We start from the raw sequence: 26144 nt of genomic DNA on the forward strand, positions 1-26144 counted from the left end.
ACCGTGGGCTGTATGTAGTCCACAAGGGGTTAATGTGTGATCCCCACTCTCACCCAGCTGCCACTACCCTCATTACTTTGGCTGCAGTAGCAGCTGGTGTCTCCAGACTCCCCACTCCTTCCTCCTGCTGCTGATTCCTGCCTTTGCCCAAGGGAAGTGTGGCATTGTGGAGAGCTAAGGGTGAGTCCAGAGCTATGCCTTTGGCAGTGGGTGCGGCAGGTGGGAGAAGGCAGTGCTTGGCAACTTGCAGGGTGGGGCTGCAGTGCAACAGTGAGTGAAGGGGGGAAACATCTGTGCATGCCCCCTGGGACTTAGAGCTGGACAGCCCTGCCTTAAATTGTGGACACCTGTTATTAGAAGTAAAACAGTGGTTACCAACCAGTGGATTTCGATCCACCAGTAGATCTCGGAGCCTTTTGGAATCGATCGGGGAGGGGCGGCTGAGTGCCCACGTGCATACATGCCCATGCATGCCCCAGCTCAGCAAGTCTGTTTGTAGGAGAGGAAAGGGGCGAGGGCTAGATCGAGGCCCCCCCTTGGTGAGGGACAGCACTGCAGAGGCAGGTGCAGGAGTAAGTTGAGTGGGGCCCTGGCCAGGTGGGACTTACCTGTTGGGGAGGCGTGCCCCCCAATCTTTTTTTCTCCCTCTGCCTTCATCTGGTCCCCCTTCCTTCCCCTCAGATTTACCTTTTGGGGTGGGTGGGGAGGTGGTGGCGGAGCATTTTGGGTTGCTTTTAAATGTCAAAGTTGATCTAATTGAAAAAGCTGGAGACCACTGATATAAAGCTGTGGAAATGCCAACTGCTCTGTGTTGGTCTGGTATTTCCCCTTGATCTTCTTTGTGATGAATATTTGCAGATGAAATTGTTGTGACATCCCCTTTGAGAACTACAGACATCACATCTGGAATCTTTGGTGGGGAGGCTGGACGTGTTTACATATATAATGGAAACCAGACCACATTGGGTGATGTGACAGACCACTGCAAATCATGGACTTCTCCTTGTCCTGAGGACTGGGTAAGGAAACATAAGAGCAAAACTAGGAGATTGCCATGAGGACAATCAATTAATTGCATCCATTTATTTATTTTCATATATAATTGGTAAGCTAAGGCTTTGTTTCAGTAAAACGACAGTTGTTTCCTCTACTATCATTCTTTTGGAAATCCATGCAATTTGGGTCTCTTCATGTCCAGAAGCAATATTGCATAAGCTTTTGCTCTGGAGTCTTAGGCCCTTATTCTGCAAGTGACAATACTGTAAGCACAGTGGTAGTAATAAACTCTCTCTTTGTTTCAGGCACAATATGTATTGATTTCTCCTGAAGTGAGTAACCAGAAAATCAGCTGCTTGAAAGTGAGAAATTTCCTCTTGTTTTAAGCGAATATTCCTGGAACATAATGAGCAATCTTATTTTGCAGGAAAGATCAAGATTTGGGAGCTCTGTCATCACTGTTAAATCTGAAGCAAAGGTGAGGAAAAACAAATGCTGTTCATTTCTTGCCCATATTTGCCTGCACCATATGCATATGATACCTGGCACCATGTATATTGCCATTCATCTGCTGAATTTAGGGTGCTTTAAGGAAGTTAGGCATATCCCAGGGACTCCAAGTCATTGGGATTCTGTCCATTTTCTTCATTGGTTCGGTGTAATAAAAACACCAGCAATCAGTCAAGGAGATGACTGGCTGTCTCTATGCCAATCCTCATATAAATGGTTTGACCTCACGCTGCTGGAAAAAAGGCCCCCCTGTAAGGTTACTCACTACCAAGGGCTGTTTCTCACATGGCAAGCATTTTTCAAAGCATACACACCTTTCAGGCAATGTCAGAGCAGGCTGCTCTACAAGCAGCTGCTTCCTGTATTTTCAGGCACCAAGACCCAGCTGTCACTCAAGCCTTATATTAGCTACAAAGTATGTGCTGGTGTTGGCAGCCCTTAAAAGAATACACAGATTATACCTGTGAAAGAATGTTTGTGTCACATTGGTTATATTGGCTCCTCTGCTTAGTTGATCTATAGCAGCGAAAAGGTTCTCAGTGTTGTAACTATATCTCTGCTAGGGCCTTTGCTGACAGAGGTGTACAAGTTAAGGATGCAACTATTTCTTCCTCTTTATGCTTCTACCTGACACAATATCGACAGAACCTAAAGCTAGGAGCTAGTCATAGCCAGGGAACTCCAGACAAGAACACCTTTTTTAGAAACGTAGTTGAATTTTGCTAACCTGTGTTTTGTATATTTGCAGAGCGAAGTTGTAGTAGCTGCTGAGAGAAGCTCAGTGAAAGCCAGGCTTGGTGGAAGGCTTTTTCTCTATGCTCTCTAAGTATTTCCACTTGTTTACTGGGCACATGCCCATTTGTCAGTGGAGCATCCATCCAAATCCATGATGGATATCCATAACTCTTCCCTACACTACACTAACTGGATGCTTCAAGTTCAAAATGGGACATGCAGGAAAGGACAACATCTGCATCACAGAGCAAGTCAGGATGGTGTTTGTTTCATTTTAAACTGATGGGGAAATGCCAAGTGTCCTGACTCATCTGTACTTTTCAAACCAATTCAGATTATGTCCACAAATGTTAAATTATCCAGCCGTAGTCAAAATAATAGTAAAGGAATTAAAACCATTGGACCAGACAAGAGTAGCTCCTTCTTGTAATGAGGAAGGATAGTACATTATTTACCCAACAGGTAATAAAGTAGTCAGCATGCCTATGATGCTATTTTGATACATGTGATCTAGGATTTTAAAATATGAGAAACTAGTTATGCTATAAATGAATCCCTAGTAGATGGACAAGGGAAACTACACAGGGCTAGCTGTGTGAAGGTGCTGGAGAATAGATAGGCACAGCCCATTCAAGAGAAGTCTTTGCCCTTTGACTCTTTGTAGAGGCACATATTAAGGAGAAAGACTGTCAGGACAAACAGTGCATGTCTGGAGAAGTTATAGAAATACTTTACTTTGAAGCTCAGAGTTGGGCTCCAGTGGGAATTATTCCTTATGATTTTATGTTGGACTCAATGCCTGTGGTAAGTTTAAAAATCACTTCTTATGGGTTGCATTATGTCTTCAATTAATGAGCACTGTAGTTTTTATGGGACGGGTTAAACACTGAATGTATATCAATACATAATTAAATGGTATAAGCAACAATGCGTGACCTCATTATTTGTGGGTTTATTCTACAAGGTATGTGTGTACAGAAATAAAGTTAAAGAGGTGGCTAGGGAGCTATATTTGTTTGGGTTTTTCTTTTTGGTGGTACAAGTCAATATTCAAAACAATAGTTATAATTCGTTGTGGAAGAATACATGCAATTAAAAATCTCATTCAGTAGGAGTTTTTAGGAAGCACTTTGAAAAAGTGGTTGAAAATTTTTGGATTTAAAAGTTTTAGGCTTATGTATCACTGCCTTGGTTCCAGGCAGAATCCTTTCAATTTGCCTGTAAAAGGAGAGAGAAGTTTAGGAACCAAGAACCTGGAGTACATGGCTGGGGGGGAAAACAGAGAACAAGCAAAAAGTCAGTGGTGCAAGGGACATAGATATTCAAAACAGAATACTATACCCATGAATAGTTTTTGGAATTTGTTTTGCTAAAAAAAGTACGTAACATCCACAATTGCTTTGCAACCAAAGAAACCTTGAAAATGCTTTGACTGTTTTACTTGAACTTGGGAGACAGGCAGGTTTTATTTTTCCTTTTTTCCATTTTTTTGAAGCTAAGAGAAGGGTTTTAAGCCACTTTAATTGCCACAGGATTACACTATCACTCATAATGCCAAACATATTGTGATCTTCAACCAAAAACAAACAGGCTGGTTTTGTGTTACCACCAAAGTTAGATAAGGGTATCTCCTTTCCTCTTTATTGCTTGTTTTCACTGACTTTGTCAGGAGACAGATTTCTTCTATGGAAATCAGGATTCTGGTGGAGTACCTGGAGATCTGAACTTTACTGATGGCATCTATCTCCTAAATACACTGATAAATGAAATATAGCAACAGACTAATAGCCTAGTTTTAACTGCTATGCAAACATCTTATAATCAACAAGTCAGAAACCAAGGTTGGGAGACCTGCCATGACCCCAGATGATTCCACCATTCTAGAAAAGAACAACTTCGAGTTATCTTCATTAGGTGGCTCTTTCCATAACTCTGGTGACTTAGCTGTAATGAGTGGATAAGGCAAGTGCTGTTTTTCCAAAGTTCACCCCAATTTGGAAATTAAAACCTTCAGCTACCCTGAATAGCCATGTCTTAAGCATACTCTGGATGTGCAAGTGGTCTACCTAAGGGAAGTCAAAGAATTTTCAGCATGCATGTCTGCTTTGGACATTCAAAGTAAAGCCATCAGACAACAGTGTTGAGATCTTGGAATGGGCAGTTTCTAACAGCTGTGCCATTAGGACAGGTGAGCAGGTAGACTTGGCTTGCCTGTGTTCTAAGAATGCTAGATTACTGGATTCCCAGACAACCCCCTATTTGGCAGCTCCCAGGCAAAAGGAAGAAGGTTCAATCCAAAAGGATCTTTTGCAGAACATTAAGCAGCAACCTTACATGTTTAAAGGAATCATCCAGGAAAAGACTTATTGGTTACAATTTTATCAGAATTGAAAAGCTTCACAGCAAGGCTCTTATTATTAAGTCCGCAAAATTAAAGAGCTCAGTTTGCCAAACAAAAGGGTAAAACAGGTATTCATTTTATTTGCAGGTCCAAGGCAGAACAAAAGGAGCATGTCTTCTTTAAATTTAAAATTGTTAAGTATTACATAAACCATATTGATCTGTTGATTTGATCTGTGGCTGCTCAGTGGCAGTTTGACCCAAACCCTGCAGGTCACCTTCATCTCAATTTTTTCATGGTTAATTTCAGATTGTTTTGTTACACATGACGACACATGGCAGTTTGAATTATACAAGTGTTAAAACTTTCAGTGTTTTTTAAGAGTTGGGTTACTCCTGCAATAAGACTCTCGTTTTGAAAGGCTGCATATGTTAAAATTCTTTTATTGCACTTTAAATCAATTAAAGTACAAGCGAAAGGAGTCAAACACTCCTAGAGACCTATTTCTGTAGGAAAGATAATTGCTGGCAAGCAGCACTTCAAGTCTTCCTAGCTGCCATACCAGTGTATTTTAACTCTGATAAAAATACCTGTGTCCATACCCCTTCACTTGATGGCTTCTCTGGGTAGGCCAGCAAAGGGCCTTCAATCCTGAATCACAGGTGTTCACTCTGAATGTGGTCACTTTCTGTAAAAGCTGGACAGAGACCAAACCATCTCCTATCAATCATGGAACAGCCACCAGACTGGTAATGACCATTTTAAAACTCAGCTTATAAAAGTATTTATAAATCCTATCAGTTAGATACTCACTTAATCCCTTTTACATCTATACTTAGTTTACAGAAAGAAATGCAGCAAGAACTGTGTTTTATTTTCCTATAAGAAAGTTAAATCAGTTATCTGATTAGATATCAGTTATTGGCAACCACAAGTGATTTTTACTTGAATTAAGGCAAAAGCCTACATAATTACACCAGATTCAATAGTGTCAAGTTTCTACAGGCTACTCACCTGAGTAATGGGTCCTTTTAGCTGCTAGAATGATCAACCTTTCAGTCTGTCACATGTGCAGTTGTTTGTATGTTTAAGGACCTAGCTTACTGCTCTTTGCACAGATGTAAGTTCCTTCCTCTAGAAGGGCTTTATGCTCATTTTTCACAGTGGGCCAAACCAGCAGAGAATCAGAGTCAAAGTTCATACAGAAAAACTGCATCTCACTTAAAATTATGCAAGAGTTGAAGCAAATAAGGGGGCTGGTGTGGTATTTAACTCTTCCTTTCTCCTCTCCCATAATTAAACCAGGCCTTTCAACAGCCTTCATCCCTCAGCTATGTAATGTAACCTAGTTGTTTCTTTGTATTATCCTCAGATGTGACCCAATTCAAATCCACACTCAGCTCCTGAACTCAACTACCATAAATAGTGATGAAACCAGCTGCAAGATTGCTGCCATCTGGCTTGTGGTTCCTTGTAATCATCCTGACTTCTTTAAGAGGGAAGAAAACAAGTCAGGCCAGGGCAATGAAAAAGAAAAATCAACAGCTTGTTTCATTTTTTTTTTTAACTAGATCTGGATCAGGCCCTAAGGTAAGTCCTTACTAATAATATAAACATAAGGAACTATCCTAGTGCAGCTGTCTGAATACATCCATCATTTAGCACCGACTGTGATGCCTGAATTTTCATTTGCTTACCAGTTTACCAGTGTGTGCAATTCTAGGGCTTTAAAAAGAGACTAAGCACAGTGAGGCCTGGTTAGTTTCTGAATGGATGATTATCTATACAAAATTTGTTATTTCTTATTCAAAATTAGCTAAGTCATGTTGTCTTCTGGCTGCTGCTGAGTTAGTGGTAGTGCTTTACAAGAGATGTGGATACGACTCCTGCTTCTGTCATCTGCAAAGAGAATGGCTAAGACTTCTTTTAAAGAGCCTAGTGTTAGGTGCTTAACTCCTTTACTCAGCATCTGAATTGTCAGCCTAATACCCCAAACACTTCTTTCTGAGGACAGCTATAGGCTCTTTATATTAAAAAACACTTTGCCTCTCTATCTGTAGCACTACCTTAGCTGGACCCAAACAGTTATTAAACCGAGGCCTCAAGATGAAAAGCAGATGCTGAAAGCCTGCATGATACAGCAGATTTATGTAATATCCTAGTGTAACACACAGGGATAAAAATAAAAGGTGCTATGGGAATCTCTCTGCATTTACTGACTTGTGCAATTTAAAAACCTCCACACATTTTTGTTATGGAAGAGCTTTTGATATGCCAGACTAATTCATCCAGTGTTTAAAAATCCTTAAATTTTTACTAAAGGGAGAAACAAATGCAATAAAGTATCTGAAGTTTACAATGTAACATCACCGACAACTGGAGATGAAATAATAAGTTTCTATTTGTTTGCCAATGTGTTCTTGCTTGACCCAAAGGCTTCTGTTTTAAGGATGCTCTTCACTTCAGTCCTCCCTGCTGGTGGTTGAGTTTTTTTCAGGAAGGTATGTACCTAGGCAAGATGCACAATAGGCACAGATTATTAAAATAAAGACTATACAAACTCATACCAGTTGTCTTAAGAGCATAGTCCCAGTGAACAGGGACTGCCAATAGGGGAGCAGTTTGCAGGCAATTCACAAGCCAGTTCATGGGCAGGCATACACAGACAGAGACTTTAGGTAAGTGAATGAGGAGTGGGGATACTATGGGGGTGGTGACACGGAGTGCAGCCAGGGCCCCTGCCCTGCTGCTGCCTCCAGCCTGGAGGCCTCCACCCAGACAGGCCCCTTAGATACGTCGGCAGTGCTTTGGCCCTGTCTGTGGGGGCTGCCTAGCAGGACCTCTGATGCCTGGGGGCCAGGCATTCCCTTGCCTGTCCCTCCAGGGCCTCAATCCGGGCACATGTGGGGCAGCTGAGGGAACTCCAGGCAGAAATAAGCAGGCTGTGGAGGATCACAGCTGCAGAGGATAAGATTGATGGGTACTTCCATTCTCTGCAGGACCAGACACCTGGCACAGAGACATCACGGGAGAGTCCCAGGGCAACTGGAGGATGGTCACCTCCAAAGCTAGACAGCGTACGACTGTGACCGCTTCCCCAGTGCAACTGGGGAACAGATATGAAGTCCTGGCAGCGCTGGAGGATGATGCAGCAGAGGAAGCTGAAGGGGAAGAACCATCTGCAACAAACACCAGGCAGGCTGAGCGATAACTGAGAAGCCGGAGGAAGAGACACCAGGTTACTGTGGTGGGCAACTGCCTCCTGAGGCACGGAGGGGCCTATCTGTTGACCAGATCCCATGGCACGGGAGGTTTGCTGCCTACCCAGAGCCAGGATCTGGGATATCACAATGAGGATTCCGACCTCATCTGGTCCTCTGATTACTGTCCCATGGTCCTCGTCCATGTGGGCATGAATGATGCAGTCAGGAGTAGTCTGGACCGTGTCGTAAGTGACTGCAGGGCTTTGGGGGCCAGGCTTAGAAAATCAGGGGAAAAGGTGGTCTTCTAGTCCATCCTTCCAGTCACCGGTTGCTGTCAGTATCAGGACGCCTGCATCAGGGAAGTCAACCTGCAGCTCCGGAGTTGGTGCCATCACGTGGGTTTTGACTTCTACAACCATGGTCTGCACTTCCATGAGAGAGGCATCCTGGGACAAGATGGTCTTCATGTCTCTTCTAAAAGTAAGAATCTGTTCTCTTACAGGTTGGCTGATCTCCTCTGAAGGGCTTTAAACTAGGTTCACTGGGGGATGGGGAAGCAGAGGATAAGGAGAACCTAGAATCAGTGAGCCACGAGCAATGTACTAGATCAGTCCAGGTGAGCACTAAGGGGCCCGATAAACATCAGGACAGGGGGTTACCAGGGGCACCCACTGAGGGGCTTAAATGTCTCTACACTAATGCTAGAAGCATGAGGAATAAGCAGTAGGAACTTGCAGTCCTGTTTGCAAGCAACAACTTCAACTTGGTTGGACTATCTGAAACCTGGTGGGACCCTACTCACGATTGGGCAGTAGGCATTGAGGGTTATAGGTTGTACAGACAGGATAGAGTGGGGGAAAAAAGGGGTGGGGTGTTGCTCTCTATGTTAAGGAACAATATACATCCTCTGTAATCAAGATGGGTTCAGTAGGAGGGCCAAACAGAGGTACTGTGGGTCAGGATACAAGAGGGTCGGGTGGGGGGGGGGGTGGTCTACTATAGACCGCTACACAAAGAGGATGAGCTAGACCTGGAATTCTCCAGGCAGCTCTCAGAGGCTGTACAGTTTAGGGACATGGTTGTCATGGGTGACCTAAACTACCCAGACATCTGCTGGAAGGAGTAGTCAGCCAAATCTAACTGCTCACGTAGGTTCTTAACCTGCATACAGGACCTCCATCTATCGCAAGAGGTATACGATTCCATTACAGGGAACGCCTTGCTGGACTTGGTGTTAGCTACAGGGGATGACCTGGTGGGGAATCTGCAGGTACAAGGTAACCTAGGGGATAGTGACCATTGATTGACTGAATTCACTATCTGGCAAAGGGTGGGTAAACTAACCAGCAGGGCTGAAGTGCTAGACTTTAAAAAGGCTAACTTCAATGTGCTCAGCAGATTAGTTAGTGAGGTGTTAAAGCTCAAGAGCATTGGTGAAATGGGGGTCAGGGAAGGGTGGCTGTTCCTCAAAGGAGCGATCCTACAGGTGCAGAAGGAGACAATCCCTTTGTGCATAAAAGGGGGCAAAGGGGCAAGAAGCCCTTTTGGCTGAACAGGGAAGTCCAGGAAAGCCTGAGGTCAAAGAAAGAGGGATACAGGCTGTGGAAACAGGGGGGTACTTACCAAGGAGGAGTATGCCTCCCTGGCTCGCACTTGCAGGGAATCAGTTAGGAAGGCCAAACCAGGATTAGAATGTAGGCTGGGGACAAAAATTAAGGACAACAAAAAGTCCTTCTTCAGGTATATAGGAAGCAAAAGGAAGGCGCAGGATAGCATAGTACTCCTACAGGACAAACTAAGGCAATTGGTGACAGGGGGGGGACAAAGCTGAGCTCTTCAATGAGTTCTTTGCATCTGTATTCCTAGACACAGACCAAGACAAATCTCCCAAATGGATTATAGATACACACACAGGAGGGACACCAGCCCATCAACTGTTAGTACAGACGTAGTGAAGGGGCACTTGGAGGGGATGGATGTGTTCAAATCAGTGGGCCTGGATGAACTTCATCCAAGGGTGCTGAAGGAATTGGCCAGTGTCATAGCAGAGCTGCTGGCATGGCTGTTCAAGCACTTGTGGTGTCCGGTCAAGTCCCAGTGGACTGAAAAAGGGCCAATGTGGTGCCTATCTTCAAGAAGGGGAGGAGGGAGGAACCAGGAAACTATAGGCCAGTTAGTCTCACGTCTATCCTTGGGAAAACTCTGGAATAAATCATTAAAGATCACATTTGTGGGAGCCCAGCAGGGGAAATAATGCTGAAAGGAAATCAGCATAGGTTTGTCATGACCCAAAGGTCTGATTTTTTTGTGTGTGCTTCGGCACTAAGAACTATCCCCGTGGGTTTACAGCTTCATTGCATGGTGGAGTTCTGCTGCACAGAGAACCCGCGTGCAAAGGAGAGTGTTCCTGCCACTTTGCAGCTGTCTTTGCAGGGTGCATTTCCTTTGCAACACAGAAATGCACGGTGCAAAGGAGTTCCCGCTCGTCGTATGCAAATTTGTGCCCCGCAATTGGCTAGTGCTAAATTATTCCCACGTGGCGGCTAGTGATTGGCCTGCTAGCCGTATAAGAGGCTTGAGCAGTTTCCGCCCAAGCCGAAGAGGACTCTGCATCCATCTCGTGGGGACTCTGGGTGTGCGCGGCAGGGTAATAGAAACCCTGTGCGTTGCTCAGAGGAGTTTGGCGGCCTGATCCACCGCCCACCTCTTCCCGTCTTCGAACAGAACCTTCTATAAGACATACCGACGAGTTTTATGTGCGCTTGTCCTGGACATCCGGAGTTCTGTCTGCGTGGAGCCTAGCAAACTCCACGTGATTGTTCGTGTTTTCTGTTTGTAACCGCAACTCAAGCAAGTTCTCAGCCTGCACTGCGACCATCTCGGTGTAAGTAAACTATCTTAAAATCAACCGTTATGTGTCTGTGCCTAATTCTAGCTCGGCGCCCGCCCTCTCCGACCCGGCCTGCCCAGGCTGCCGGCCACAGCCCGCGTGCAGTGACGAAAAGGGCCCGGGGTCTGACCCAGCCCGCACAGGGTTCACTGCAGGTAGATCCTGCCTGACTAACCTTGTTTCTTTTTATGACCAGGTCACAAAATGCTGAGACGCAGGAGTCGAGGTAGATGTCATCCACCTAGACTTTAAGAAGGCCTTCAATATGGTATCACATTCTGTTCCAGTAAATAAACTGACATGCTGTGATGTAGATGATTACACGGTCAGGTGGGTGGCAAATTGGCTTAGGGGTTGCACCTAGAGTGGTGGTGGATGGATTGATATCAACCTGGAAAGATGTCGGCAATGGAGTGCTGCAAGGCTCGGTCCTTGGACTGGTGTTATTCAATGTCTTCATCAGTGACTTGGATGAGGGCGTAGAGAGCACCCTGTTCAAGTTTGCAGATGATACCAAATTATGGGAAAAGTTAACACACCAGAGGGTAGGGAATGGATCCAGGTGGATCTGGACAGGTTGGAAAAATGGGCAGAATGAAATAGGATGCAGTTCAATGAAGACAAGTGCAAAGTGCTACACCTGGGCAAAAAGAACCACCGACACACTTACAAGCTGGGGGATGACCTTCTCAGGAGCACAACAGCAGAAAAGGATCTTGGATGCATAGTTAACGACTTGTTCATCTTGGAGTCAATGTGACAAAGTGATCAACAAGGCTAATTGCACTTTATCATGCATTAGCAGATGCATGATGAACAGGTCTAGGGAGGTGATGCTTCCCCTCTATGCGGCACTGGTCAGACCACAGTTGGAGTACTGCGTCCAGTTTTGGGTGCCGCATTTCAAGAGGGATATGGAGAATCTTGAGAGAGTTCAGAGGAGGGTCACTCATGGGTAGAGGCCTGCAGGCAAGGCCCTATGAGTAGAGGCTAAGGGACCTAGATCTCTTCAGCCTTTGCAAGAGAAGGCTGAGAGGTGATCTTGTGGCTTCCTATAAGATTCTTCAGGGAAGGGCAGCAGGGAATAGGAGATGCTCTATTTACCAGGGCACCCCCTGAAGTAACTAGGAACAATGGCCACAAATTGACAGAGCAGATTTAGGTTAGACATTAGAATGAATTTCTTCACAGTAAGAGTTGCCAGAATCTGGAATGGGCTTCCAAGGAAGGTGGTGGTCTCCCTTACCTTGGGGATCTTCAAGAGGAGACTGGACAAGCACCTAGCTTGGGGTCATCTGATCCTAGCGCTCTTTCCTGCCCAGGGCAGGGGGTTGGACTTGATGACTTACTGAGGTCCCTTCTGACCCTAACATCTATGAATCTATATTCTCTAAAGTATCAAGAGAATCTGGCATCAAGCTCTTCACAATCGATTATGAAGTGTAGGTACAGAGGAATTACAAGTGCCCTAACTGGGGGGGTGAGGGGAGGAGGATGGAAGGTCAAGATATCCTCCAAGCACTGCTCCCCAACATAAGCATGACCATCTTTTTTTTTTTTTTTGTAGTTAACCTCTATTCTTGTCTTCTCTCTCCTAGCTTGGACTTTGTTTAGAATACTCTCCACCAGAAATACCCTCCACAAGAAATCTCCTTTCTGCTCAGGGTAGGGCTGGGGCACAGAGGAAAGGAAAGCAGCATTCTAGGGTGCTACCTTGGGCTGAGTTGAATGGTACAGAAGTGAAAAAAGGATGCTAGAATGGTGGTACCATCTTGCAGCCATGTGATCAGCTGCCCTGAAAGCTGCAATGGAAAGGGAGAAGACATTTTTGCAACTTTTAGGGAGTCTCTTGGCCTGTGCTGTGGTGTGTAGTACAGCATTTGCACTGTGACAGTCTATCTTGGGTCCATCCAAGGTTCCCCCTTTTGCTCCCCCCACTCCCACTGGGCTCATCCTATGCCTGCTGAGGAAGGGCTACCTACGCCCTGAAGCTGGGGACCAAGGATTAGAACAAATACTGCCACAAACTGTCTCTCTCCTCTCTTCTTGTTTAATCAACTGGTACATGTGGTACCACCTGTCCAGCCAGAAATAAGCAGAAACCTTAGCCAGCAATACATACCTGTGGAGGTACCGAAGGTTCAAGATGCCGTCCAAGGAACGAAAGCAAACGCCGCCACATAAGGCCACTTCCCAAAAACATAATCCCTGTCACCAGCCAAAATGCTCTGAGGTCCTAGCAACGGAAGAAGAGTGTTAGTCAAACAGGTCTCTTGGGGTGTGTGATCATCAAGATTCCCTGCCTCCGATTTCATTCCACATCAGGCTGACTGTTGGAGGATACATGAGGCACTTGCTGAAGCCTACCAACACCAGGCACTTAATGTGGTTGAGTAGTTGCCACACAAAGGAATCTATGCCTCATCAGTGTAACACTGTTTCAAAGACTATGTACACCGTCAAGTTGGCACATACAGCATTTCTTATGGAGATGGAAGAATAAAAGCAAAGCATTTAGAAATGTATAGTCTCCCCCATCATTTCCCATATTTCTCCACTAGAGGGAAGGAAGGAAAAATTAAGAACTGTATTCCATTTTAGTGTAGTGCATACAAATGCAGATGATTCTACTATCTGGGTATAACAATATTACTTGCAACACAGCTATGGCTACTAGCCAGTGACTGATTTTTATATTCTTGTATACAGTACAAAAGACATTCTCACCAGGCTTTTTACAAGGATGAACAGTCATTCAAGAATATTAACATAGCCTACAGTCAACCACTGGGTAAGTACAGTTCTCTCTATTTTTCCCCCATCCCAGGGAATTGCTCTTCCCGGTAAATAGGGGTGTACAGAAAGATTTTTTTGGTAATACCGATGGCCAATTATTAGCCAGCTATATTGGCCAATACCAATTGGATTGCCGATATGCTGCCCGGCAGACTTGGAAAGCTGTGTCCAGCTGGTAAGTCGGGGGGTGGGGAGGAGGGAAGGAGTGTGAACTAGGGGAGATCGAGGGCCCCCACGGTGAGGGAAGGAGTGGGGCTGGGACACTTGCTACCCAGCCAGGGTAGGGAGGGGCAGGGTGGGGGATAAAGCCAAGGGCCCCTTGTCCGGAGGGGTGAGGGGGCACTCTTGCTGCTGCACGCACCTCCGGGGGAGGCATGGGGGGCATGCGTATGCAGGGCAAGGGTGGGTTAGGGGCTGCATTAGCCTCTTCCCAGCAGGGGGTGGGGTGGGGGGGGTGGCAGTGCTGGGAGGGGGGCTATGGCCACCTCAAAATTTGCCATAGCCCTCCCTCTCAGCGCCATCATCTGGGCCCAGCCTGCCCCCCCAGTCCCCTGCCAGGTAGAGGCTAGTGCAGCAGGCAGCCCATCCTTGCCCCACATACAAATCTGGGGGGCACATGTTCCCTATGCCTCCCCTGAGGGTATGCACAGCAATGGGAATGCCCCCTCTGCTCCCCCAGATGAGCCACCCACAGCTCCATCCCACATCTTGCCCAGCTGGGCAGTGCCTGCCCCTGACCCACTCTGGGGGCCTTGATCTACCCCCTCTATGCCTCTTTCCTTCTCATACCCAACGCCCCTTCCGCCCTACAGACTTACCGGCCAGTCACTGGTCTCCAAGCTGCTGGGCTGCATTCCTGCCTACGTGCATGCTGCAGCTGTACACATGCACGTGACATTTATCAGTGACATTACTGGCCACATCAGCCAAAAAAGGCTGATTGCTGATAATGTCAATTTTCCTTTAATCAGTGCTAATGCACTATGGACCGATATATCAGTGCACCTCTACTGGTAACCCAGAAGAATGTGCATACAGCAGATGGGTTATTTTATGACAGACTTAGTTTCAGACTGATTTGCAGTGAAAGAAGAAAATTACTGCTCTGAAACTAAAAACAGTGGGCCTGATTTTTCTGGTCACTTAGAGCAATTTAAGTCTGGATTTCTGCTACTGAAGAGAATGGAGTTTAAATCTAAAAGCTGGTGGAGATGATAAGCAGAACCCATATTTTTCAAAACATTTATCAAAGCATTTGTCATTTATCAAAGCAGCATTGGTTCTCACCTCTTCAAGTGTGGACTCCAAGTTCATACCAAATGCTACTCCTATCAGTCCAAAAAGAGAGAGGGAGAAAGTCCCCATGGTCAGCTGTAAGTTCAGTCTCATCATAACATTACGGTGGCTGGAGATGGAAGGAATATTTATGAAAGGAATGCAAACATCTCCTTGCTATCCGATGTTCAAGTTTTATATAGTCTGCACTAAACTGCAACAATTGGTAAGAGCAAAATGCTGCTGGAATCAGGCAACACAGAAACAAGAGCTGTTGAAACAGATGATTATTCCAAAGATGTTCGGAAACTGCTGCATCAGAATCTCTAGGGTGTCACACTACTTAGCCATCAACAGGCTTGTGGGTCTTGCAGTTTCTATATGCAGAGTAATAATACAAGCCTATGGAAACTTGCATTCTGCCCCTAACAGAATTGAGTTTTTTTTTTTCTTAAATTGTCTTTTTTCTTAACAGTAATTTTTTTTTTTATCTCGCAAGCATACTTAAAGAGAGAGGGTCAGAAAATGCTGCAGACTTTAAAGTTCAGTTTGTTAGGGTCTATTCCACATACTTCTCTTGAGGAAAGGCTTTTTTGCTGGCCTCCTGATAGAAGCATTCAATAGATGCCGCAGAGTGCTCTCCGGTGTATTATGCGCTGCTTCTGAGCATTCAGATGTAGACATTTGCACTTGTAAGCTTAAGACTTTAAGGAAAACAAACTATGCAGAAGGCTTAATGTACAATAAGAGAAATTTCAGCCCTCTATTTATGAGGATTTCAGACCATTAGTTAAATTCACTTCACACTGTTACTGCACCATCATATTTAGAGCTGATGCCACTTCTGATAAAAGTTGAATCCAAGACAAATTAATGCAATGGTTTTTGAAGGCAGGCACCAACACTTATACCTCACTTACATTTCAGAGCAAAATCAAATGTTTTAGTTTTGTTTCCTTATATAACAAACCTTCATAAAACAGCAGCTCTACTTTCTCTATGAACACGCAAGCATTTTCTTCACTACATCCTAGAATCATGTGGAGTGAATTTCCCAGTCCCTGGCTCCCCATTTTTATTGAAGCTTGGCTAAAAACCAAACATGTTTTGCATATTCTAATAAAACGGTTCTGTTGCTTTTTATGGCCCAGAACATACACCAGGAAAGCCGAATGTGGCTTCCACTGTTTGTGCTTTTCAAGGATGTAAGAACTCAAATGAAAAAAAGAGTCCAATAATCAATTTTCTCTTGAACTAATTTCCAAAAAAGGTCAGGCAACATTAACTTCAGCAAAACTTCTGACCATCTAGTAAATGGTACATGTCATAAAGAATAGCTAACCTGTCCAGGTTGATAAAGATAATACTTTCTGAATCATCGATCAATACTCTGAGTTCACGAGCTTCATTAGCAAGATCTTCAGTTTGTCTGTAATAATTCTCCAACAACAGTTCCATTTCTTCTGCGTGATCAATTCCAGATGTACTCTCCTTACTGTAAGCAACAATTTTTATTTTCCTGTTAGGTATCAGCAACACTTGTCTACAATGTGCCTCTCAAGAGGAGATTCAGAACAAGATAATGAGGAAAAAACCTCCCTTTAATAGTCACATCTGACACCAATGCCCACTAACCCATCAGGTGTGCTGGAAATCTCCACTGTTACTAACAGTATAGATAAAAATGGTACATGTTCTTCCAGTATTTAATCAATTGACAAGCAGAGACAATAGATTACTTTGATCAATAAAATGAACTGCCATAATATAAATGTGTGCAGGTGATGTACAAATCGTTTCCCAGCATTAAATGATGACACTTTTAATTTTAAAAGGAGAATGTTAAATGTTTTTGGTGCCCTCAAGTGGTGGAAGTTGGCAATGGTGCTGAAACTCTCCTTCCCCCTAGCAATTACGCAAGGAGATCTGTTGACTTAAGTGCTAGATTGGAAAAATATATATTGTCTTCAGTTATGCATCAACAGTGAACATGATGAAGCACTCTGTGAGTAGAGGAACCTATGGCCATTACCCAAGACTTAGTATGTGAAACTGTTTTGGCTGTTTCCTGATCTGAAGTCTGAGCAATCATAGTCTCTCCAAATGAATCAATTTCTACTTGGCAAGGGGCACAAGAGCTGGAGCACTTGGTCACTCTCTCTAGGACAGAGTTGATTGAGGTAAATTTCTGGAGTTATTTTGGATTTTAATTTCACAAGGCAGAGATCAAAAATAGCTAAAGCATACAACATAGGGGAGAAGCCTGGAAGAACTTTCACTTTTTTCCCCAATGGTACAACTTTAACAGCACTGTTTGCCAGAGGAGATTGGCTTCTCCTCTGCAGAGTCTTTAATGAATGCTACTTGTGCTTGCCTTCTCAGGGGGCAATTTAAAAGAATCCCTGTAAAACTGATTTTTTCCAGCAACAGTTACAACCATGCTGAAGTAAGTATTGGGATAAGAGGACACTCATTTCTCTCTTGGAGAGGATACCTTGAGGTAGACTATTTGCTTCAGAATCTTTCAGTTTTAGAGGCTTTGGCTGTACAGGCCTGAGAAAGCTTCAGTGCCTTATACCAGCTGTACCAAGCACCCCAAGCTCAGTTCTCATTTGTGATTGCCTTTGCATTGACCCTTGTACAGATCTAGGAAGAGAGGAACTCGACAACAAGCCCAAAAGACTTAAAGGTAAAGTCCCTTGATGTTCTGCTGACACTCCTAATGAAGCTTCATGACATGTAGCTTCAAGCTGACAAGTAACTATGTCAGAGTCAACTTACTCTTCCTCACATATAACTGCTCCTTACTCCCCTAGGTACACTTCCCATATCTATCATGTTTCACCTGTAATTCCTTATCACCCCACCTCTTGGACTTTTATAGTCTATTTAGTCTGTGGCAGCTCATTAGGGCAAGGAACTGGATGTCACTAAAGCACCTACTGCATCTGTAGCACTGTATAAACAACATCCAGTCAGTCTGTGTTCTCAGCTTCCCCTGAGACCCATCAGTCTGTCAATATACCCAGTATCCAAGTATAAAATCAGGTCAACATCTTGTCAAGGAGAGTCTCCACTTTTTGCTTTTTAGTTTAATGGCATTTTTGTTAAAGTGACCAGTGTCACTGCTGTGTGTCCTACTCTACTCAAAATGGTATCACAGGGTTATTTTAGCTATATACAGTTGTCTTGGGGTGCTATGTATTAGTGCTGTATAGTTTTGCATGAAAACAGTATTCAGTGTTACTATCATGAGATTCCAGTTCCATTTTATGAATTCTGCTAGTAGGCAAAGTTAGCAGCAAGGGAAGCATGGCAGTTTATTAATACTGGGATGTAAAACAGTTGATCTACACCAACATGACCTTTAAGCATGTATGAAAGCAACAGAAATCTTCCATTCTTCCTCTCCCTGAAATATATTCTAAAAGTTTTATCTTGAATTACAAACTGAAATAAATCTACTCTCTCTTTGCTTTCCTAGACCCTGCCCATAATTTTCTCATGTGGAGCTATAATGCTGGACAGTTATTATAAATGGATGATGAAGCAGTGCCCTTAATGCTCCCATCTTGATGCAAGTAGTTTTGTTCCAGTATGGCCATGCTGGGAGGATGTAAAGTATTAGGATTTACAAAGTGATTTTTTTGAGGAGAAAATTCCTCATCTAAATGTCCCAATTCCCCTCCCAAACTTACAATACTTGTGGATCAGTCCATTTAGTTAGACAGAGCTCTTCTATTAGTTCTTCTTCATCCAAGATTTTCAGCAGAGTTTCTTTGAAAACTCTGAGATCTGTTTCTAATTCTGACAAACTGAGAGAGAACACAAAGAGGCAGACAAGCCATCACTCAGTCTCATTGGCACTGCTGTAGAGAAGTAATCATTTCACACTCATTTCCCAGAGATCTTGTCAGAATAGAATCACTGGGGGAGAGTTGCTTAGAAATTTAAATCATCTAGCCCTTACATTCAGCTGTGATACCAATACATCTGGGCAAAAGCTGCCCCATAATCACAAATCCTTAATTGCAAGAAGTTTCTGGACATGTCTCCAGGGACCATGTTTACTCAGAAAAATAAAGTAGGATTCAGGCAGGAAATCCACATTTCATACTGATATACATTATAGCCCAGTATGCTCACTTATCTGCAGCTTTCTTAAATTTTTGGAATCATTTATCTTATTTTTACATTACAATGAACATGCTAAATTGTTTAGCATTGTTGTTTGATATAATACACAACCTAAGAAGGTAAGTTACATTTCTATCAACTCATAGTAGGCGTATCTTTTTATTACCAAATACTTCATATATTTGCATTTATGGTAAAGATAAAAATGTACAACTCTACAGTAAAGCTTTCCACAGAGCTTTCCCCCCCACCTCAAAGTTTCACCGTACATCATTTCTATTCTCTCTATGGCTTACTCTTATTTACCTCTTGCCATTTTGTAGTAGAACATGTAGTTTACTCCTATCCACAGACAAAAGCTTGGGGTCCACTAGAGCTTCCAGTGTCTCAAGGATCTGAGGCTGCAAAAGGTTAAGTCTCGCCTGCAGTTTGCTGATCTAGATAACAACATGATCCTTCATAAGAATTAAAACAATCCTTCTAGAATGGCCTGGGCAACTGACCCCTCTCACTGACCACATAATTCACTGTAACAGGTAACTGTATAATGGACTTCTCAGTAAGTAGAAGATGCCTGGAATACTGCTATTATTTTCAAGGAGAAACCAATATTAGAAGACAATGCTTTTGAAAAGTGTCGTTATATAAAACTGAAATCTGATGCTAGCTATACTGAAAAAAAGGCAAGGTGAGGCTCATCTATTTAAAATGTGCTCCACCTGACAAAAAATGCAGTTTTCATTAACAACAATATACTTTAAGACTGGAAGGAAACACTGTGAGCAGTTGGTCTGATCTTCTCTGCAAGGCAGGCTACAAACCATGGGCACAGCAAATTCTACAAGAAACTATAAAACGTCTTTAAGCTATAACGAATTTGAGAGACATTTAAAAGTTCTAAATAATGACAACTTTATCATGTCCTTGGAGAAGCTGCTCTAGTGGCTAACTGTCCTCCCTATCGAGATATCTGAGGGGTGGAAACAAACAAAACGAACCCTCAAACAAACCTGAAGTACTGCTGAGAAGATTAAAGAGAAAAAGATTTAAAAAACCATCAAAAAAGTCACTCCTATGAAGCAACATTTTCAAAAGTAGCTTAACACACACACACACACACACACATATACAATTTAAGTGTACAGTAACAGCAACCACCTTACCCAATATTGCAGGATTGCTTCAACGGCTCTAAATTCAAAGGGCAAGGAATATGTAACTAGCTGCCCTTCTCCAGCCAGTTGAGATGCTAATTCTTGGGACAGCCATTGTTCCATATTTATATTGCGATGATCTAGTATTAGAAGAAACTCTGGTGATACCACAGCCTTTAAAAACTGAAAGAGAAAGTGCATTTAGGAGGAAGTTTAGACTTTGTGAAGATTACTGTATTCACCCAAATCTAAAGACTATTTTGAATTCAAGACTATCTCCCAATAATTAAATTCTATATGGAAAATGTATGCCTTCTTATATAATAAAGGGCGTAGTCTGTCTGTAACACAGTTGAAGCGCTCTGGTTAGTAAAACAACCAATCAGAATGTGGACCACCGCCATGACGGCAGGGCCGGGGGTCAGGAGAGGCCAGCACTGTTGGCTTCACTCCCCCCCGCGCCTCAGAGGTGGCAGAGTGCTATCCCTGCACTCCATTCTCACTGTCACGATGGCGCTCCACTGCCTCCGAGGAGCAGGGCTGGGAGGGGGTGGGAACGGGGCACTGGAGGCAATGGTTTCCCAGGGTGCTGATGGAGGGGACAGCAGGACAAGCTTCCTGCCCTTCCCCTGCTCCTGGGAGGCGGCGGCAGCACGGGGTGGTGTGTGGTGGTGCTCCTGTCCCCTACCTCACTATGGCATTCTTGACAAGTAATTTGGTAGTTTGTTATAATTTTCTGTATAGAGAATCTAATTACTGGAGGGCTGTCTTTAAGGTCATTCCCCCCTGACCTCCCCACCTTTGGAGCAAGCAGCAGTAGCAGTAGGAGGGTAAGTGGTAGAAAAGTCAAGTGGCCTAATCCCTGCCACATGTTCCTCCCTCTGCACCTGCCCCTCCTGCACTTACTTCCCAGCAGCTCTGGTACCAAAACTGGGCCAGAGCTGCTACTACTCCTACATGTTCGAATGGCTGGCTTGAGCTACCATCTGCTCTGTACTCTGGACCAGAGTTGGAGTGTAAGTGGTGAGGGGGGGGCTGGGGAGGGAGGCAGCGGTGGTAACTCCGATTCAGCCCTCAAACCCAAGTTGAAGCCAGAGTCAGAGCTGCAACAGCTGCCTGCCCCAAGCTTGTACTCCAATCCAAGACTGGGGGCTTTTCCCCTGTTAAATGCATGGAGGGTAACATAGCTTGTCTTGGGTTTGATTGTTTTTTTTTTTCTTTTTAATTTTCTCTTTACTATATGGCTTTTCTATGAACTTAGATGTAGATACAACCACTTACTCCTCATGTTCTATCACAGACCATCATGATAACTGTCTTCCAATCCCCTGGGTTATTTCAATTTGCTGTTGCAGAAGAAGTGACTGCAGAAAAAGTGACTGGAGTGCTGCACTAGCAATGTTACGGTGAAGAGACATTCATGGTAAGCCCTAAAATTATCAAGAGTTTTCTTTCACTGTGAGCTCCACTGTTACAACCATACATGTAACCCTCGAAATGGATGGCACAGAGATAATATCAGAAATTCCCTTAGTATACTCAGAAAGGCTCCTAAAAGTTACCACAGAAAGATTCTCCACATTTTTAGCTGTGTTCAACCCACGCCTTTGGATAGTTCCATCATAGTCATAAACAGAAGAGTCTGACCCTCCTGAGAGAGCAAGGCATTCTGTAAACTGGAAGGAGTTTATTAGTGCAAGCTATTGGAGAGCCCAACAAAGAAAAGCTATTCTGCTTTAGGATATTCAGCACCAAGGTGATCTCCAAGGAGAGGTGCATAATAATATATGCAAGATCACAACTAGCTGATATTAAGAGGGTCCTATGACTAGAACAATATAGGTAAAAAAAAAATAGTTTAAATTTGCTTTAAGTGATATTGACAGTTATAAAGATTAAAGACCTACTCAAACTAGTATCATTTTACCTCCATTCTCATGATGATCTTGTTGTTCCTAGGTTCAATGCTCACTAGATGCTGAAATCTTAAATCTCGAGCTTGGAGACCCAGTTCCTGGTACAACTCTGTTTTTTTTCTTTCTACCAAGGAGATTTTTAAAAAAAAATAGGTGGGAAAATTATTGGTGCATTCTATATTGTATAAGAGAAACAACAGATAGCAAAAGAAAATTAAACTCTACCTACCAAAAGAAGTAGCATTTCCTTCCTTGTCAAATTTCATCTGAAGGTGGGGGGGAAAATAAATATTTTGTCTTCATAAAGCTGTTATAAACTCATAGGAAAACAGTTGTGTGAATTGCTTGTATTTGCCTAGAACAGTAGTTTTCAACCTATGGGCTGTGGGTCTTTGGGGGTCCGAAGGCTATGTCTAAGGGGTCCACGAAAGATGACTGATCAATCAAAAATATATGAATACCCAGTCTTACAATTTAAAAGAGTCTGTGCACCTCCATTCAAAATTTCCAAAGTGGTCCATACCTCCATTTGAAATTTTTAGGGGTCTGCAACTGAAAAAAGGTTGACAACCACTAGCCTAGAAGTCTAGTGGGGTATATTTTATCCCACCTCTGCAAACTGTCCTCCAGTCACATGGAACATCTTTTTAGCTTAGCTGTTTACTTCTCAGGAAAAAGAATGATTTTTACACAGAACAAGGTTTATTATAGTGGCCAAACAGAACCCTTTTACATTTGGCATTGCAAATGCTGTTGTTTTATCTTGTATTCTCTTAACTGGACAATTTGCAAAGAGAAGGGCAAGCACTGTGGAAAGATGTTTACAGTGACACATCAGGAGTATAATAGATGGTTACATTAGCGTGCTGCGTAGTTGATACCACTAACACCTTACTGATTCTGCATTTACATCCCAAAATAGCAAATATGACACTTGTATTTGTCTGGAAAACTTAAAATTATATCTATTGGAAAAACTGCAAGGATTGAATCAAATTTACAGTCTTGCCTTTAAGATGCACACCTGATTTAAGAGGACTTTCTTTTTTTAAGCTAGTGCTTTTATATTAAATATCAGGTTTCATGTGGCTGAAAAAATCCAGCTCTATGGATCTCACTAAGGGATTAGGGACTCCATATGAATTCATGTTTTCTACTGGTTTATCTGTTACAACTGCTTATATCTGTGGTTACACCACTTCTTGGTGTCAAACAGTTTGCAAACAGACAACCATCTGTTATCTGTGATGAATCATCATTAGATTAATTCTATCAACTGTATATACAAAAATGGTAATCCTTCTAGCACCCAGAATTGCAGACATGATAATTCACTGTTTTAATATTGAAAAAAAGGTTCCTTCAATGGGGAAAGCTTTAATTTTTGCAAAAAATAAGTGTTTAACTTTCTTTAGTATTAAACCATGTCTTAAAAAGCATTTTATATGAGATGTGCTCTATCTAAATATCAAGATCATTCTCTCTTTATTGCAAATACATACATATAAATATCTTCCCTCAAGCTAGAAATGTTTTTAAATGTAGGAACAGACACATTGACACATCAGGGAGAACAACCAGTTCTTTCTGATAAGAATTGTTCCTAAATTATTACAAAACATTACTGTAAGCTTAGACCAACTGGCCCCCTTTGTTTGAGACACAGGAATACACTTACCACGGCGAATATGGGTGATACACTAGCTAAGGTGGCTTGAGAAGCCTCTGTACTTGCATGGTGCCATAGTTCATCTGAAGAAAAATATTCAGCAGTTACCATTTTCTATTCCGTGCATGCAGCGTTTTGATAAAGGTAAAGATCTCTATCAAAAGACAGAGATTTCTTAGTAGAGATTATTTCCCTGCCTCTCTATAGTAAATTGATAATTTATAGCCTAATTAAAGAGCCATCATCAAATTAAATGGGGAGGGAGGGGGGAGGGAGAGTTAAAAAAGCAGTTACCACATTTCTTTCCAAGTGTAAGCTAATGGTTGTGGTTATTATATGCAAATTTCCTTATTCTAAATGTCTCTTGTATTTCTCTTTCTATTCTAGGAACAGCAGAGACTCCCTATGCCTGAAGAAGGGTGACTGTGCCTGAAAGCTTGCCAAGAACTTTTTTCCAACTACTCAGTTGGTCTAATAAAAGATATCACATCTACTCAAAGAACCTTGCCTGTCCGTGTCCTTAGACCAACACAGCTACAACCAAAAACCTCTTCCTATTTGAAGGATATATTGTGTTATACAAACAACAGCAGAAACTAACCGTGTATACAAAGAGCAAAATAAAAATATTTTTTCCTCATAGTAATTATATATTTTACTTTAATGAATGAAAAAAGAATGGAAATTAAATTAAGGTAGAGTAACATGTAAGAACTTAAAGCAGTTGTGGCGAAGCTGTTTCAGTTCTACAACAAATTATATGTAAAGGAGTTTGCTCGCATGGAGCTCAATGCAGGAACCAGGACTCTGTTTGTTGAGCAAATGAGTTATTTTCATGTTTGGGTGTTGAAACTTAGTGCTTTTCATCACTGGATCCTAAGCTATTTTACAAGGATTCATCTTTAACTGTGAAGTGACTTATTTAAGGTCACCCTGTAACAACAAGGCTGTGTAACACTCAGATGCTTCACTTTGTGACTAAGAGCTGTATAAGCTTAAGTTTGACTACTCACATTTTCAGAAATTAACCACCTTCATAGACATTTGGGTCTTTAACAGGTTTTATACTGTCCCAAGTGTAGAGAGATGATGGGTAAGGGTCAGGTAGAATGTAAAAAAGACTAGCATGTCCATTTCATTAGTTAGCTATCAAATATTTGAGTCAACTAATTCAGGACCCATTTTTCCAATTTGGAACAAAAGCCCCGTTTCACAGTTACCGGGGACTACAGCCCCCAAATTTGGGCCTGTCCTGAAGATTCACAACGATTATTTTATGCTTTGACCCCTAAATAAATGTGGCTGCCTTTTCAAGGAGGATGCTGATCCTGCACGGCGCTCTGCAGAGCCCTGGAAAGGATCTCCAGGTCCACTGGGAGCCTGTGGCCTCCTGCCCGAGAATCACTGACCTAGACTCCGGATCATGGATTTAAAATGTTTCAGGCAGGCTTATCTGGTGGGCAAAGAAAGAGATGCACAAGTCCGCACACAGAAACTGTTCACTCCCCACCTTGTCCCTAGAGAAGGACATTAAGGGGGCTCCAACACAGCTCTTGGGACTAAAGCAATAACAAGTGCTCCAAGGGGGAACATGGAGCAAAGTGCACTGGCCAGTGCCCACTGGCCCCTGAACATACCCCCCCCCCGTATATGCATGTGCACTCACACACATGCATGCACACCCACCCGTATGCACATGTACATGTGCGTGCACCCACTTGCACACATGCATGCATACACACCCACCTGTATGCACACATATGCACTCACACAGATACACCCACATGCAGGAACACACATATATGCATGCATGCATGCACCCACTCACTTGCACACACACATGCAGGAACACCCACCCACCTGTATATGTACGCATATGCATGCGCCCACTTGCGCACACACATGCAGGGGACACGCATACATGCGTGCACACCCACCCACCTGCACACGCACGCGTACCCACACACATGCACGCGCACAATACGCCCAGGGGAAGCGCTGGGGGCGGAGCAGGTGGCAGGACCACCCCACCGGCACCACTTACTTGCCCAGCGCAGGCTCCGCGCGCGCGGCCGCCACCCGGGCGCCGCCCCCAGCAGCAGCGCGCGCTGCCCGGTTCGCTCCGCTACGTGCCGTGACGCAGCGCCTGCGGCGGCGCTCGCGAACCTCCGGGCGGCCTCGAGCGCGCCCCCCGCCAGCAGCCGCCGCGCGAGCAGAGGCCGCACGCGCTCCATCGGGACCGGCTCCCCGCGCGCAGGCGCGGCGCGCACATGGAAGCCTCGGCAGGAGCTGGCGGGGGTAGGCGGGAAGGAGCCGCGCGCATGCGCAAGGGCTGGGGAAGGCGGAAGCAACCGCGCGTGCGCAGCAGGCTCCGATGAGGGCAGCCAGCATTCTGAGGGAGGGGAAAGGAAACGCTCGTGTGCAGGTGCACGTGTGAGGGTGTCCGGCGTTTGGAGCTGGCTCTGCTGTCTGTTGGAGGGCTGCGGTAGTGTTGCACATGCGCGCTGTGGCAGGGCTGTCGG

At 43.8% G+C, this 26144-nt stretch overlaps 2 protein-coding genes and 2 long non-coding RNA genes across 9 annotated transcripts in view; 3 read left to right on the top strand and 1 right to left on the bottom strand.

Annotated features, from left to right (window-relative positions):
• GPLD1 (glycosylphosphatidylinositol specific phospholipase D1) overlaps positions 1-3169 on the top strand; it is a 35533-nt gene extending 32364 nt beyond the window's left edge. Inside the window, exons 22-25 of one of the 2 annotated variants that reach the window (XM_014606712.3) lie at positions 859-1019; positions 1302-1328; positions 1424-1474; positions 2255-3169. In XM_014606712.3, coding sequence (XP_014462198.1) covers positions 859-1019; positions 1302-1328; positions 1424-1474; positions 2255-2332 — 317 coding nt within the window. In that variant the 3' untranslated portion in view covers positions 2333-3169. The remainder of the gene's footprint in view (positions 1-858; positions 1020-1301; positions 1329-1423; positions 1475-2254) is intronic. The other variant, XM_019490469.2, reaches the window with a different exon arrangement.
• Positions 3170-4702: 1533 nt separating this feature from the next.
• MRS2 (magnesium transporter MRS2) lies at positions 4703-25881 on the bottom strand. Of its 2 annotated transcripts, none has more exons than XM_014606676.3 (11): positions 25667-25879; positions 23632-23705; positions 22183-22219; positions 21965-22077; positions 20047-20220; positions 19190-19320; positions 18445-18561; positions 16089-16241; positions 14759-14876; positions 12798-12911; positions 4703-7091 (listed from the first exon to the last, which is right to left on the bottom strand). In XM_014606676.3, exons 1-11 carry the CDS (start codon positions 25854-25856, stop codon positions 6981-6983), a joined length of 1332 nt encoding a protein of 443 aa, XP_014462162.3. In that variant the 5' UTR covers positions 25857-25879; the 3' UTR covers positions 4703-6980. The 2 variants fall into 2 exon arrangements, with proteins under 2 accessions (XP_014462162.3, XP_059580298.1); XM_059724315.1 differs by lacking the exon at positions 4703-7091 and adding an exon at positions 7098-8326 and having other exon boundaries at positions 25667-25881.
• LOC132249357 (uncharacterized) lies at positions 8178-12486 on the top strand. Its single transcript, XR_009460803.1, has 4 exons — positions 8178-8265; positions 10510-10669; positions 10872-11005; positions 12274-12486. It is a non-coding gene; the product is annotated as an uncharacterized LOC132249357 (long non-coding RNA).
• LOC132249356 (uncharacterized) lies at positions 13330-24264 on the top strand. Of its 4 annotated transcripts, none has more exons than XR_009460802.1 (4): positions 13330-13466; positions 21338-21460; positions 21997-22106; positions 24010-24264. It is a non-coding gene; the product is annotated as an uncharacterized LOC132249356 (long non-coding RNA). The 4 variants fall into 4 exon arrangements; XR_009460801.1 differs by lacking the exon at positions 13330-13466 and adding an exon at positions 19318-19419; XR_009460799.1 differs by lacking the exon at positions 13330-13466 and having other exon boundaries at positions 21156-21460.
• Positions 25882-26144: the final 263 nt, after the last annotated feature.

The sequence above is a fragment of the Alligator mississippiensis genome, chromosome 3, assembly GCF_030867095.1.
Source record: "Alligator mississippiensis isolate rAllMis1 chromosome 3, rAllMis1, whole genome shotgun sequence".
NCBI classification, from domain to species: Eukaryota; Metazoa; Chordata; order Crocodylia; family Alligatoridae; genus Alligator; species Alligator mississippiensis.

Excerpts from the sequence above, each read along its gene's own strand:
- MRS2 (XM_014606676.3), bottom strand. The coding sequence starts at position 25,856 with ATGGAGCGCGTGCGGCCTCTGCTCGCGCGGCGGCTGCTGGCGGGGGGC. Across the intron at positions 22,078-22,182 it reads AGGAAATGCTACTTCTTTTG|AAAGAAAAAAAACAGAGTTG; the intron begins GTAGGTAGAGTT and ends TCTCCTTGGTAG. Across the intron at positions 16,242-18,444 it reads TGGACTGATCCACAAGTATT|TAAGGAGAGTACATCTGGAA; the intron begins GTAAGTTTGGGA and ends TGTTGCTTACAG.